Source organism: Monodon monoceros, unplaced genomic scaffold (genome assembly GCF_005190385.1).
Source record: "Monodon monoceros isolate NGI ecotype Baffin Bay Population unplaced genomic scaffold, NGI_Narwhal_1 Super_Scaffold_7, whole genome shotgun sequence".
NCBI lineage: Eukaryota > Metazoa > Chordata > Mammalia > Artiodactyla > Monodontidae > Monodon > Monodon monoceros.
In genome coordinates this window covers 8832581-8847556 of record NW_021703784.1, presented here as the reverse complement: position 1 = coordinate 8847556, position 14976 = coordinate 8832581, and the positions used below count along the sequence as shown (strand labels likewise).

At 43.9% G+C, this 14976-nt stretch overlaps 1 protein-coding gene across 1 annotated transcript; it reads left to right on the top strand.

Moving 5' to 3' along the window:
- The first annotated feature begins 8680 nt into the window (after window positions 1–8680).
- Window positions 8681–14727, top strand: PANX3 (pannexin 3). The gene is made up of 4 exons (XM_029209549.1): window positions 8681–8861; window positions 9674–9816; window positions 12130–12341; window positions 13822–14727. The coding sequence occupies exons 1-4, from the start codon at window positions 8681–8683 to the stop codon at window positions 14459–14461; spliced, it is 1176 nt and encodes a 391-aa protein (XP_029065382.1). The 3' UTR covers window positions 14462–14727.
- The last annotated feature ends 249 nt before the right edge of the window (window positions 14728–14976 follow it).

The following is a 14976-nucleotide window of genomic DNA, read 5'->3' as shown; positions in this document are numbered from 1 at the left end:
TGATTGGGACTTAGGTCTCTTGTATTCCCCATCCTCACTTCTCCTCTCCTTTCCTCCCAACATGGGTACATCACAGTTTTCATTTCTCAACATTTAATGTTTACCGTACTACGATTATGTTTCCTTACTTGCTCCATTTTACTTTTTCCCAGAGTAGATATTGTCCCCATGGTTTTCTATGTGCCTCTTCTTAATATTTCCACATACCCCAATCTCAGGGATAGAATGTGACATGAGAAAAGGAATTCAAGGACAAACAGACTTCTTGGGACCCCAATGTAAAGGGCACAGAGCATAGGGGAGTCTGGTTCCCCACTTAAATCATTCTCTTTTGATCTGTGAATGTCATATTCTATTTCTAGTTCCACCTACTTCTAACCTGACTTAACCTGAATTTTCCTGAGCTCCTCTGAGCACAAAAGGAGCAATAGATCTCATCTTTTTTTCTTAATTCCCTTATTTTATTCAGAATAAACTACATTCCAAGCCTAATTTGCCCAATTTGTTAAACTACAAAATTTTTCTGATTCCCCAATTTTTCAAGCTACAAAACTCTCAGTTGCTATAATTTAATCTGTCTTTAGTAGAACAGTGCCTTCAGTCTAGGGTCAGAGATGCTGGCTTTTCAGCAATCATAGGACTTAAGCCCAATTACCAATTTGTTGGATTCAATTTCATATGCAAAGCAAACCTAGTTGTTGGCATAAATACATAAAGTGCTATATCCTACTTCATCTTTTATTTTCAATACATATGCCCACAAGCATATATACAATTTTTCACAAATACATAACTGTGATAACATGCATGTGTTTCGTGGGTGTGTATAATCCCTTGTTATTTATTCTTTTCCTTCTTCTTTGGCTACCTTGGGCCATGCCACACACAGGCCACGTACAGGCACCTAAAACACAGTTTCTTCATGGTCTTCTTTTACATCTGGTACATTAAAATTCAATTTGTCAAGCTCCATTAACACTGATATGCATGGCCTATCGGGGTGCAGATTATACTCCTTTTTGGAATGGTTTCTCAGGAACCACCACGTGATGCTCTCACCCCAACTACTGCCCTCCAATTTAGCTGGTAATTAACCTCCCCAAAGTAGGATACCTGTTGAGTTAAATCACAGAGCTTCAAGTCCAGGGGAAAACTAAGGTCAATTTCCAGATGCCTAATGACAATTCACATGTCTATAGCAACTGAGCATCTGAAAAAATATTTGCATATGCATTATCCCATTTTGTGCTTACAACGAACCTTCCGAGTTGATACTTTTATTTCTTATTTTATAGGTAAGGACATGACTTGTCATTCAGTAAGTAGTATAAGCATACCACACTATACTCCCTGGATTTGGGATAATGTCAGCTTTACATTATCATGTTCTGGTGACTATTTTGGAATTGACTATACGAAAAAAGAGATTAAAATTCTGAAGCGAAAAAAAAAAAAAATTCTGAAGCGAAGTGCATGTCCAAGAAATGGAGATTTTTAACTCTAAATGTATGAAGTTGTAGGCAGTAAAAACTCCAGGCCTTGCCCATTTCCTCTAACCCTGCTGGTCTCTGAAACACTGCCCACCTGGTCTGACTCCTAACAAACATTAGTAGTAGTGAGATGAATAAAACACAAGAAACAGTTAGGTGCGGGGAGATGCTCATACCTGGCCTAACCACAGGACTCCCACTTGGAAGAGAATGGCTGCAGCAAAGCATTCTACAGGGACAGAGTTCATTCTTAGGGAATCAACAAGGCAGCCAGGGCTCCAGCTCCCTCTCTTTCAGGGAGCGCCATAGTGGGGTTCCCAGTCTTGATTGCTCTAACTTTTCTTAATTCTCAACTTCACACTCCCGTATACTACTTTCATCAGAAATTCATCATTTGTGGATCTCTGCAGCTGCTCTGTTATTACCCCTAAAATACTGATGAACTTTGTATCAAAGAAGAAGGTCATCTCCTTTGAGGTCGGCTTGTCACAGCTCCACTTCTTGCTCGTATTTGTCATGGCTGAGGGCTACATGCTGACCCATGACCTCTGTGTCATCATAGCTCATCAGCTCCTGCTGGTAGTTGCAGTATTTGTAATGGGGTTAGTTAGTTGGTTCAACCATAGACATTGTGCCTTGTATTAAAATTGTCCTTTGTGAGTTATTCATCAGTCATTACCTCTCTCATCCATTATCTTGTATAATATTGATATGACAATTTTCTCTTTGACTTGATTCAACGTTGGAGTCACTAGATTAACAGTCCTTGTTTCCTATGCATTTTCTCTTCCGCATCCTCCACATCAGCTTCATAGAGGGCAAGTCCACAGCCTTTAGCAGAAGCTCTGGGATTTTTCTCTGGGTTTGATGCATTCATGCTTCTTCCTGGTTCTCTCTCAGACTGCTTGCTCTGGGAGAAGCCAGCTGCCATGTAGTGAGAACATGGAGTTCTTCTTGAGGTTGACCTATGGAAAGGGTCACGTGATGAGGAAATGAGGCTGCCTGCCACACGGAGGGCTTCTGCCAGGAGCCGTGTGAGTGAGCCTCTGGGACATGAGTCCTCCAGCACCAACCAAGCCTTCAGATGACTGTAGCCCCAGCCAATCTCTTAACTTTAACCTGATGAGAGACCCTGAGCCAGAGCAACCCAGCTAAGCTGCTACCAAACTCCTGACCTACAGAAACTGGGGGATGATAATGTTTATTGTTTTAAGCTGATAAGCTTTGAAGTAATATGTTACACAGAAATAATTAATGCACATATGAAGAGATATTCAACTCATGAATTATCAAGAGCAATGCAAATTAAAATAACACGATATCACTTTATACCAACAGCTCTCAAACATTTAATCTCAGGACCCCTTTGCACTCTTAAAAAATATCAGGGCTTCCCTGGTGGTGCAGTGGTTGAGAATCTGCCTGCTAATGCAGGGGACACGGGTTCGAGCCCTGGTCTGGGAGGATCCCACATGCCGCGGAGCAACTAGGCCCATGAGCCACAACTACTGAGCCTGCGCGTCTGGAGCCTGTGCTCCACAACAAGAGAGGCCGCGACAGTGAGAGGCCCGTGCACCGCGATGAAGAGTGGCCCCCGCTTGCCACAACTAGAGAAAACCCTCGCACAGAAACGAAGACCCAACACAACAAAAATAAATTAATTAATTAATAAACTCCTACCCCCAACATCTTCTTTAAAAAAAAAAAAAAAAATCAAGGACCAAAGAGCTTTTATATATGTGAGATATATCAACTTATATTTACCATGTTAGAAATTAAAACTGAAAATCTTTAAAGATTCATTTTAAAATAAGAATAACAAACCTATTACATAAATATTTTTGTGAAAAGTAACTATATTTTCCAAAATAAAACAAAAATTTAGTGAGAAGGGTGACACTGCTTTATAGTTTTGCAAATCTCTTTAATACCTGGCTTAATAAAAAACAGATGGAATCTCATATCTGCCTCTACATTCAACCCATTGAAAAATCACATATCATGTAGCCTCCAGAAAAGTTTACATTCATGCAAGAATGAGAGTTAAAGGCCAAATACTGCCAATATTCGTGTGAAAAGAGTTTTGACCTTGCAGGCCTCCTAAAAGGGCTTCAGGGACTCTCAGGGGTTCCTGGACCGCACCCTGAGAAGCCCTGCTTAACATCCAACAGAGTGACAAAAATTTTTAAGTTAGATGGTTCTAACTGTTGGTGAAGATGTGGAAATATAAGAAACTATGCATTACAGCTGTTCTAGGAGCAATATGATATCACCTAAGACAAGTTAAGTATATGTTGCCCTACGATCTAGAAATTCCAGTCTTTGATGTATATCCCAATTGAATTCTGTCATAGAACCACAGGGGAAATGTGCATTACTGTGGTATAAGGAGTACAGGCAAGATGAATACTCGTCAACAGGCAAGCAAGTAGATAAAATGCAGTGTTTTGCAGCAGTGGAAACAATATATTATCTGTGTACATAGCCACATTGATGGACTTTTAGGGGTACAGAGACAAGTTTTTTTTTAAAGTAAGAAACCATAAAATATAAAACATAAAATCACTTACGTGTATTAAAATTATAACGCACAGACTTTCAGGCAAAGTTCAGTGTGTTATAACAGGCAACTGTTCCTGTAGCCATAGCAGAAAAGGCTGTATTAATTACGAAAACTATGTTTTGTGGATATCAGGAAGTCGTGGAAGAAATGAAGACAAGATGAATTGAATTAAAATTCCACAGGAGATAGAACCATTTTGAGGTAACAAGACAATCTTCAGGGAGTTTTCCCCTGGAGGAAGTTCCTGCCTCTGGGTGCCAACCCCCCTTTGTTCTCGGTCCAGGCAGGGGGCTTTTGCCAGGGAAAAATGAACCATCAAAGCTCTTAGTGGTAGTTACAAGGTGGAGTGACAATAGGAAATTTGAGAGACTTCAAATGCATGCCCAGTCTTCCCCACAGGACATTTCCTGAGCACTGGGGCTGTGTGGACTAGACTAAAAGCCTCTAAAATGCAAAGTGAAATCTACACTCTGTGCTAATTATGAAACAAATACACTACAAAGGGAAGGGTCCTGCATGAAAGTCACTGATCAGACTCACTGAGGCAGTCTCTCCTTCAAAGCATTTGCCAGGTTGAGAAGCTAAATGCAGCAGGAGGCTAACGAGCTACACTGAAATCCTCTGAAGAGGAAAATAGACCTTCTCACAGTCTTTCAGAGCTTAAGAGACAAAGACCCAACAGGCTCACTCAAAATCTTGGAAAGATCAGGCTCTAGCAATAGGAAAAACTAAATGTACACTGACTCTTACTAAAACTCCAGCGCAGACCTACGTCAGCTCAGACCCTGATTGGATTCAGTGGTCAGTTCCTCACCCTACATGACTAATAGAAGAAAGGGGAACCGTCTTTGGTAAAAGACAGGATCATCCAGAGCATCTCTGATTCCTGTGGTCCTTTATCCACAGTGTTCAGCATACAATGCAAGTTCCAAACAGTAATTTTTGCAAAAAGTAGACAATAGGAGCAGATCTACAGATTGCCCCAATCCTGGAGTTAGCAATAAGGGTTTAAAAATAACCGTGATTAATATGATGGAAAAAATAGAAGACGGATAAATTAGATGAAAGTATGGAGATTTCATCAGAAAACTAGGATCTCTAAAAAGAATAAAATGGAATTTTCTGGAGTGAAGACATCCTAGTCCTGATGAGGTGTGTATTACACAGGTGTATGCATTTGTCAAAATCTGTGTATGCATACTTAAGCTTTGTGCATTTCATTGTACATAAATTTTACCTTAAAAAAAACAAACTGTAAACAAATATTGAAGTATAGTTAGTGATGTGCGTGCTGAAGTATTTAGGAAGTAGTATATCAATATTTACAATGTATTATGAAGTACATCCAAAAAAAATTGGATGGTTTATGTGTGGATAGAGGGGTGGATAGAAAAATAGATACATAACAAAGCAAGCCAAGTAAAATGTCATAGAATTAACTGTTATAGATGTTCACTGTAAAAGTCTTTCAACTTTGCTGTATTTTTAAGTTTTTTTCATAATAAGATAGTAATACAATATGATGAGAGAATATTATGAATAATGGTATGCAAATAAATTTGACAATTTGGATGAAAATGGACAATTTCCTCAAAAATTGTGGTTTAAAATATTCCACAAATTCTTTGACACTCCCTTTAAAATGTGGAGCCCAATTCCCATCCCCTTGAATATAGGCTGGATTTCGTGACTTCCTTCTATTGAATAGGAAAAAAATAGAAGTAGCAGTTGAAACTTCAGAGGTTAGGTCATTAAAGCACAGTGGCTCCCGCTTTGCTTGGATCACCCGGTGAGAGGTGGGGAGGTAGGGAGAGACCCACCTGCTGAGGAACTGAGGCCTCCTGCCAACACCCAACAAGGAACTGAGACTCCTAGAAGATATAAATAAAACATGTATCTGGTGATGGTCTCATATGCAGAATATAAAAATAAATTCTGCAAATCATTATTCAAAAGATATACAACCCAAGAGGAAAGCAGGCAAAAGACTTAAACATACACTTCACAAAAGAAGATTTCCAAATGGTCAAAGTGGCCAGCTGCATTCATGATCAGAGAAAACCCCAATCCAATGTCGTTATACACCTTCCAAAATGGCCAGATTGGTTTTAATTGCAAAAACATAAGGAAGTGGAGAAAATAGGACTCTCACAAACTGTTGATAAAAATGCAAATAAATATAACCACTTGGAAAACGAATAAAGATGAACATATGCAAAGCATTATGACCCAGAAATTCCAGTACACCAGTTTTCATGGGTATATAACCAACAGAAATGCATACATATTTTCACCATAAGACACAAGTTAGAATGTTCACAGTAGAATTGTCTTATAAGAGCCAGAAACTAGAACTCAAATGTCCATCAGTTGGTGAATGGACAAACAAGTTGTTGTATTTCTGTGCAATAAAAAGGAATGGAAATCTGACACACACAGCAACATGGATGAATCTCAGAAATATGTTGAGCAGAGAATCCAGTCACAAAAGAATACATACATATGATTCCATTTATATAGAGCACAAAAACAGGAAATAAAACGGATTCTCAGAGATATCATGTAGAGCAATAGAAGGCAAACACAAAAGAGTATATACATACGATTCCATTTCTATAAAGCATAAGGAAGGCAAAATTAATCTATGCTGTTAGAAGTTAGGGTAATGATTATCCTTTGGGAAATGATGGTTATTAGAAAGGAGCACGAAGGTGGCTTCTGGGGTGTAAACTAAACTTCTGTTTCTTGATCAGATGAAAATTTATGGAACACGTGTATATTAATGTATGTATATTATACATCATTAAAATGTAAATTATTTTTAAAAGGCAAAAGAAAATACATGCATATGAACCAATAATATTTGGCAAAATACATTGGGCAAAAACACATATAATAAAAAGATACAGAAAGGGGAGTGTGGAGAGGCTGATGGGGAATAGAAATAAAGGATCCCTTCTCCCGCTGCCAGGCCTGGATCACTGCAGTTAGTACACACAGGACAACTCTGATTCAGAGTTGGCCTCTAGCCCGGGGATGGGGAGAGAGGCAGTGCCAGACCACATACCATATATCTAAAAAATTAGAAGTTATAAATCAAGGAAGCAAACTGTTAAATAAAATATGCTCTATATCTGCCTACCTTGACACATATAGACACACACACACACACACACACACACACACACACACCTTCATAATGATCAGGAATGCCAGGTTCCAATTTAGAATATTCGAACTGCCCAGATCCCTTCTTCCCAACCCAGCTAAGTCCCACATTGCAAGAAGTCTCACAGTTTCATGTGTGGACACCCAGGACTTCTAAATTCCATCCAAACCCCAACAATGAGCCATTCCTAAGGCCCGAGGGTGCACACCAGCAGCATGATCTGCCGATGGGAGAATGTACCTGAGGAAAAGGCGTGCACACGCCCTGGAAGCAGGCTGGGGCCATCTGGGCAGGGAATTACAGCATCCCTGGTGCTGGAAGAGTGGTCTAGGCGCATGGGCTCTGAATGAGCACATCCCCTTGGCCCCATGCACTCCTTGCCTTGTGGGAAGGCCACAGGCAAAGGGGCCCAGTGTGAAAGCCAAGGTCAGGGCCTCTCTTGCCAAGTCTAAGGGCAGTCCTAGAGAGAAGATTACCATATGCCCCAGTGTTTGCTTTTCCACCGACCAAGCCCACCAAATTAAAGCAAGAGCTGACATTTACCCTACACTGTCCAGTTTACAGTACATCTTCCCATACAACGCTCTTCATCAATCTTCACAGTTTTGTACAATCAATATAATACCATTTGACAGATGAGAATACAGAGCCCAAAGTGACTCCCTGCAGTCACGCGATAAAACACAAGTACTGCCAGGTCTCCAGTGGGAGACTTTTCCCTCCAGATTTCAAAAGTCATGTTCTTTCTACTGCTCAACACTGCCACCCATTCCTCAGCTTTCTAGAGAACTGACGGGAGCTTAAAAAAAAAAAGAAATTTAGTAAATATATGGAAATTGTAAATACACAGTTGAAACATTTTAGAAAAAGACCAGAGGCGGGGAAGGGAGTGTAACACCAAACACAGATCAGTTTCTGGGAAAGAGCCTGGGCCCAAAGCAAAAATCATCACTGGGACAAAGAAGACTATGTAGGAGCAGCAACCCTATCTGAGTCTTGGGGGCTCCGTTCCCACCCCAAACCACGAAATGAGGGCCTTCAACACATCTAAGCAATCTCCACCCAAATTCCACACCAATTACATGGGGGACCTGCTCCACAGCCCTCCTGCTCTCCACCACCCCACCAAAAATACTTTATTAATGAGAGGGCAGCATAAAGCCACGGGACTGCATCTGCTCGGGGAGAATCCAGAGGACAGCCTGGCACCAGCCCCAGCTGACACCCGACCCTCCTCCAGCGAGGACCCACTAGGCTATGCCCCCCTCTAATTACCAGGTGCCTGGTTCAGGGCCTGGCCAGTTATTTAGAGAACCAGCGCCCACGCCTCGCACAGATATCCGTGAGGCCAGGGCTGCAGGCACCGTCTGCTGAAAGCCTGCTGCCTGAAGCTGCTACCTCCTGACTCCACTCTCCTGGGACCCCTCCTGCCACCCCCATGCCCAAGTTCGGGGCATCATGTCGCTTGCACACACAGCTGCAGAGTACATGCTCTCAGATGCCCTGCTGCCCGACCGCAGGGGCCCCCGCCTCAAAGGACTGCGCCTGGAACTGCCCCTGGACCGCATGGTCAAGTTCATAGCTGTGGGCTTCCCCTTGTTGCTGATGTCGCTGGCATTTGCCCAGGAGTTCTCCTCTGGTAAGTGGCTTCCAAGACCCAGCGCGCCCTGAAGTGAGTCAGCCCCCACTGTCTAGATCACATGACTCGGGCCGGGCATCACCCAAAAGGCAGACTATGCATCCGTTTGGGGCACCAGCAAAGCAGAGGTGTTAAAAAACTTTGAAGGTCATTTCTAAAATTTTCCAATAAAAAATATTTGTCTTAATTTCAATATTCGCATGTTCTGTGTCATTGCAATGACTAAACTTTTATTTTGATTTTCATGTGGATGATAGAGATTAGGATCCTATAATCTCTCCAGGATTTATGACCTCTAAAGGTCTTAATTAGCCAAGCTTCAGATAAATCTCCTATCTTCTTGGAGTCTTCTTGCTACTCCCCACCTCCAGGATTATTGACTTGAGAACCTATTAAGTGCCTGACAGAGTCTGGCGCATCACAGGTGCTGAATAAATCCACTCCTTCCTCTCCAAGAGCCCCAGCCCCATGCACGAGCACTAACAAACACGTATACCCAGTGTTCTAGGTGCTAGATTAACACAGCGAATCTGCCACCTCTATTAAAGACAACATGGACTTTCCCGAGAACTGGGATTGCTGGCTTTCTTTTGTGGCTGTGTGCTGAGCTCACCGCCTTGCCCAGGGAGGTGTGTCAGCCTCCCACTGCCTCTTCATTCACCCACAGTGCAGACCCAGAAGCCTAGGGCCTGGGAAGAAGACAGTGCCTGCCAGATTCAGAAATGGCCAGAAAGCTCTTAGCTGATTGTCCCCTGGATCCCCATTCCTCCATCCCAACTCAGGGCCACCTCAAAGCTGTGTTTCTGTTCCAGGGTCTCCCATGAGCTGCTTCTGTCCCAGTAACTTCAGCATCCGGCAGGCTGCCTACGTGGACAGTTCCTGTTGGGACTCACTGGTTCACCACAAACAGGATGAGCCTGGCCAGCACAGGACGAAATCCCTCTGGCCTCACAAGGTAAAGTGGCAGGGGCTCTGTCAAGCCTGCCTCGCGGCTGGGTGGCGGGGGGGCAGAACTGCATCGATAGGTTCTCTCCTGCCCGCCTCTGCTTTTGTATTTTGCTCATTGACTTTCGTGTCTCAGGCATTCTTCAAATATCTGGCCATATTTGCTCACCCACTTTTATCTGATTGGAAGTTTTGTGCCTAGGGCTGAGGCTGTCAGTTCAAGGTAATCCCTCTGGGCCATTTCATTGGGGAAACCCCCAGATATCAGTACCTGCAATCTGATATTCTGGGCTGCTCAGTTTTCCCAAGAAAAATCATTCAATCCCTAATTTGGGTGGAGGGGGCAGCATGCAGTTGGTATCAAGCTCGTCTGCCAGCCCTCTGGGAACTCAGCCGTGGGTGTCAGCATTCACTACTCATTCAGCTCACCCCCGTTCTCAGTATGTTCCCCTGCCCTCAATGGACCCAAGTGCAGAATCCGTCTGGTTTAACGTTTCCAAAGAATAAACCACAAGGGCGGTCGGCTGAGTGCACCATGTTTCAGGAAGGATCTGCGGATCTGTTTTCTCAATATTCCTGTTTCCAGCCCCACCTGTGCCCCCATTTTCAGACACACCCGGTATCTCCCATCCCTGAGTCTTCCTGGTTCTGTGGTGAAAACAGCCTGGCTGTACCCACCTCAACTTCTCATCCTCTCCGCGGGCTGGTACCTTCTTTCACGCAGCTGCTTCCCAGGTTTCAACACTTTGTTATTCTTGTCTCCTCTTCTATTTTCTTTGTCCTTATAGGATTATGTCTTTTGGGTCCCTTTATTGTCATTCTAGTGGGGTTTCATGAGGGAGCAGAAGTAATATGTAGGTCCGAGGCACAGTCTTAATCAGAAGTCACTCATAATGTTTTCTAGTTCTGACAATTTACAGGGCCTCAAAATGCCACAGTTCTAGGACCCAGACAAAACCAGAGACTTAATGGAAAGAGTTCATGAGGTGTCTGTCCCTGGAAGTGTTCAAGCAGGATCTAGATGGTAACAAGTTCAAAGTACTGCAGAGGGGATTCATATGTCAGAAAAGAGTCAAATTGTCGATCATCAGATGGCCTGAGTGCTCGTTAAGCCCAGATTCTCTGGCTGCACTTTAATCCTCCTGAAACAGAAGCTCTAGGGTGAAAAGTTCATTTTCAAGAAACGTCATTTCTTAGACAGGAGTGAAAAGGTTCTCATTTGCTCTTGTGGTCTAATATACCTTTCCTAGCCTGTCTCTCTTGTTTAGTTCAGAAACACACACACACGCACACACACACACAAATCAAATAGCCTCCCTCTCTCTTTTTCTTCAAACTCTCCTCTAAAATAAAAAGCATCTATGGTTCAGGAGAAGCTATAGTCCAGTATTTCTTAAGGGAATAAGCTCCAAAATCGGACTGCCTGGTTCCAAATCCTGCTCATTCACCTGCTAGACATGTAACCCTGTATCGGGCACTTAACATTTTCATGCTTCAGTTTCTTGGTCTATAAAATAGAGATACTGATAGTACCTGACGAAGAATGAATAATGCATGTTCAGTACCCAGCAAAAATGTCACTTAACTGAGCCTCTATGAGTAGGGTTTTTACTGTGGGCAAAACAGTGGGTCCAACCTGTTGGGTGTGGTGAGTATGATAAGAAACATAAGGAAAAGTCCTTTATCTAAGGTAGCAAATAGTGTAGTGGAGGACACCAGCTTTATGAATACCCAATGTCAGTTTACAAATAACAGACCCGAAACAGCCCCCAAGGACTCCAAGACAGTGCCTAATGGCGTAGTTTGGCCTTACCAAGAATCCAAGGATGAGAAATGGCCATTGCCCATGAGAGAAGGCAGGGCAGGCTACGTGGAGGAAATGGGACCTGACCTCCTCTCTGGAGGGTCACAGTAAAGGTCAGCCATGCCGGGGCCCCTGGCAGGACTTGGAAAGCTATGGACTCTGGATGTCTGGAGCAGTCAGAGAAAGAAAAGTGGAAGACTGAGAATGAAGATGCTCTCCCCTAGGATGCCATGACCACCATTGGCCATGATCTCTGGTTAGCTACCCAGGCTAACATGCATGGAGAATGGGGACAGGAAGCTAGCGCTCCCTCTTGCTCTCTTTCTTTCCCTTCCTTCCTTCCTTCCTTCCTTCCTGTCTCTGTCTGTCTCTCTGTCTGTCTGTCTCTCTCTCTCTCTCTGCCCTCCCCTTCTGAGGCAGGAACTGGGGAAGGAGAGCCCCTCACTCAGCACCCTGTCTGCAAGGTTGCAAGGTCTGGGCGCCCTGGGCCTCCCTCCTCAGCTCGCTCTCACCCTGCAGGCCCTCCCCTACTCCCTGCTGGCCCTGGCCGTGGCCATGTGCCTGCCGGTTCTGCTGGGGCAGTATGCGGCCGTGCCGGCCCTCAGCTCAGACCTGCTGTTCATCATCAGTGGGCTGGACAGACCCTACGGTTGCGCCGTCCGCCTGGTGCAGCACATGCTGAAGATCCGGCGGGGGTCGGACCCGCACGCGTTCTGGGATGAGCTGGAGAAGTGAGTTGTCTCCTCCACTGCTTTCTGAAAGACGCGGTCGAGCCCTAAAATGGGATCTTGCAGAGTAATCTTTAAACTGTCCCCTGCACCGTGCTTCTCGAGAATTCAACGTTCTTGACACGTCACCGCGTTGACTTGCTATCATCTCTGTACAGGGAGAGGGAAAGGACTCTGCCTCCAGTTTATAGGTGACTCCACTGAGTCACAAAGGGGTTAGCCTCTGAAAGACCACTTTTTCAGAACCCTGAATAGCTCCTCCCAGGCCTACAGGAAAAACAGCCCAATTCTCCCAGATACTTTTCCTAGGCCATCCACACACTGTCATCAACTACTTCCTCAGAATTCTGTGGAACAACTAAATGACAGAAACCTTCCACTCCACCTAGGCAGTCTCCTGCTTTCCTCCCGAACAAGCCATTCATCCATTTAAGCATTCATCTGTCATTTAGGAGCACCAGACACAGCTCTGGGTGCTGTGGATACGGGTGTGTGTGTGTGCTGGGGGCGGGAGCTTATATTGTATTGAGGGAAAACAAACAGTGAATGGGCATAACACATAAGAAAGTTATATGGTAGAGGATAAGTGATATAAAGAAAACTAAGACAGGGGAAGGGGCTCAGGAAAGCTGGGAGGTGGAGGGAGGTGCAGTTTTAAATAGGGTGGCCAGGGCAGACCCCCTCAGAGCACAGCTGAGCTAAGGTTAGAAACCATATTCTGCCTCGGGTTTGTGTACATCTCTATCCTCTGAAAAAAGCTCCTCTCCTGTCTATCTTTATGAACCCTATCTACCTTTGGAAGGCCAATCTAAGACAATATTCTCCGTAGAGGTTTCTGAACACTCCAGCTCACACTGTTTGTCTCTCTCCTAACTTTTACAACTACCATGGTTTGTATCCATCATTTCAGCAACAGAACGAGCATTATTTTTATTTCCTATTTGCATGTTTCATCTGCCCCTTCCCTACAAGCCAGACTGCAAGCTTCTTCAGGGCAGAGACTGGATTACATCTACCTGAACACCACAGCTCTCAACAAACACTTGTTAGCAGATTTACTTCTATAAAATGAATGAACTGGCCTAAAAAAAATCATACACAAAGGAAACAGACCAAGAACCAGAACGTGGTTATTTAGAATCCCAGTCCAGTGCTAAGTTAATAAGTCTTAATGCTTCTTAAGGATCCTACTTCAGCTTAGAGATTTAGTCTGCCTTGCCAGGCAGAAATCCAGAGTGATCATTCATTATTCACTGATCGTTCACTGGGTTTACTGCATTGCACTCATGTCTTGGAGAATTAAGATACACTCACACACCTCTCTTTGGGGAAAGGAGGGGTTATGCTCAAAGAAGGCAGATATTCCTGTGAGCCAGTAATGCTGTGTTGCCTACACGGATGCTGTTACTTCCCCACATGGCTCTCTCAGGATACAGTTCTAAATGGTCCCTCCTAATCTTGCCTCCTTTCTTCCCCTGCCCAGGGCTCGGAAAGAACGATACTTTGAATTCCCCTTGCTCGAGCGGTACCTGGCCTGTAAGCAGCGCTCACACTCACTAGTGGCCGCCTACCTCCTGAGGAACTCCCTCTTGCTCTTCTTCACCTCAGCCACCTACCTATACCTTGGCCACTTCCACCTGGATGTCTTCTTCCAAGAGGAATTCAGCTGTCCCATCAAGACAGGGCTGCTACATGATGAGACCCACATCCCCGATCTGATCACGTGCAGGCTGACCTCTCTGTCTGTCTTCCAGATTGTTAGTCTCTCCAGTGTAGCAATATACACCCTGTTGGTTCCAGTGGTAATATACAACCACATGCGGCTGTGTCGGTGGGACAAACGGCTCCTATCCATCTATGAGATGCTCCCGGCTTTTGCCCTCCTCAGCAGAAAGATGCTGGGATGTCCCATCAATGATCTCAATGTGATCCTTCTTTTCCTCCGAGCCAACGTCTCTGAGCTCATCTCTTTTAGCTGGTTGAGTGTCCTTTGTGCACTGAAGGACACAACCACCCAGAAGCACAACACTGACACAGTGGTTGATTTCATGACGTTATTGGCTGGCTTAGAACCCTCAAAACCTAAACATCTCACCCACGGGATGTGTGATGAAAATCCGTAGTTAAGAAACCATGAAGCAAGAAATTTTATGGAAAGTAAAAATCTCTCCCCTTCTTCACAAGTCTCACGCACTAATATACAAAAACACCCACTTTAGGATTGCTAAACTTGCATTTAGCTGAATCGAACATCCTGTATTATGCTATCCCAAACGTGAGAAGATATAATCAATACATGGAAACAAATCTGAAGGCTGGAGCTAATGAGTCCAAAAGCTAAAAAAAAATAGATCTAGAGCTTAATATGAAGACAGAAGAAAAACTAAGACTAAAATTAAAATCTAGGGACTTCCCTGGTGGTCCAGTGGTTAAGACTCTGCGCTCCCAATGCAGGCGGCATGGGTTTGATCCCTGGTCGGGGAACTAAGATCCCTCATGCTGTACAGCATGACCAAAAAATAAAAAGTTTAAAAATAAAAGTTACCATTATTTTAAAAAATTCAAAAACATATTAAAGTCTAGACATTGTACAAAGGGAGAGGTTTCTACAGGCTATTAAATGGAGGTAGTTTCTTCT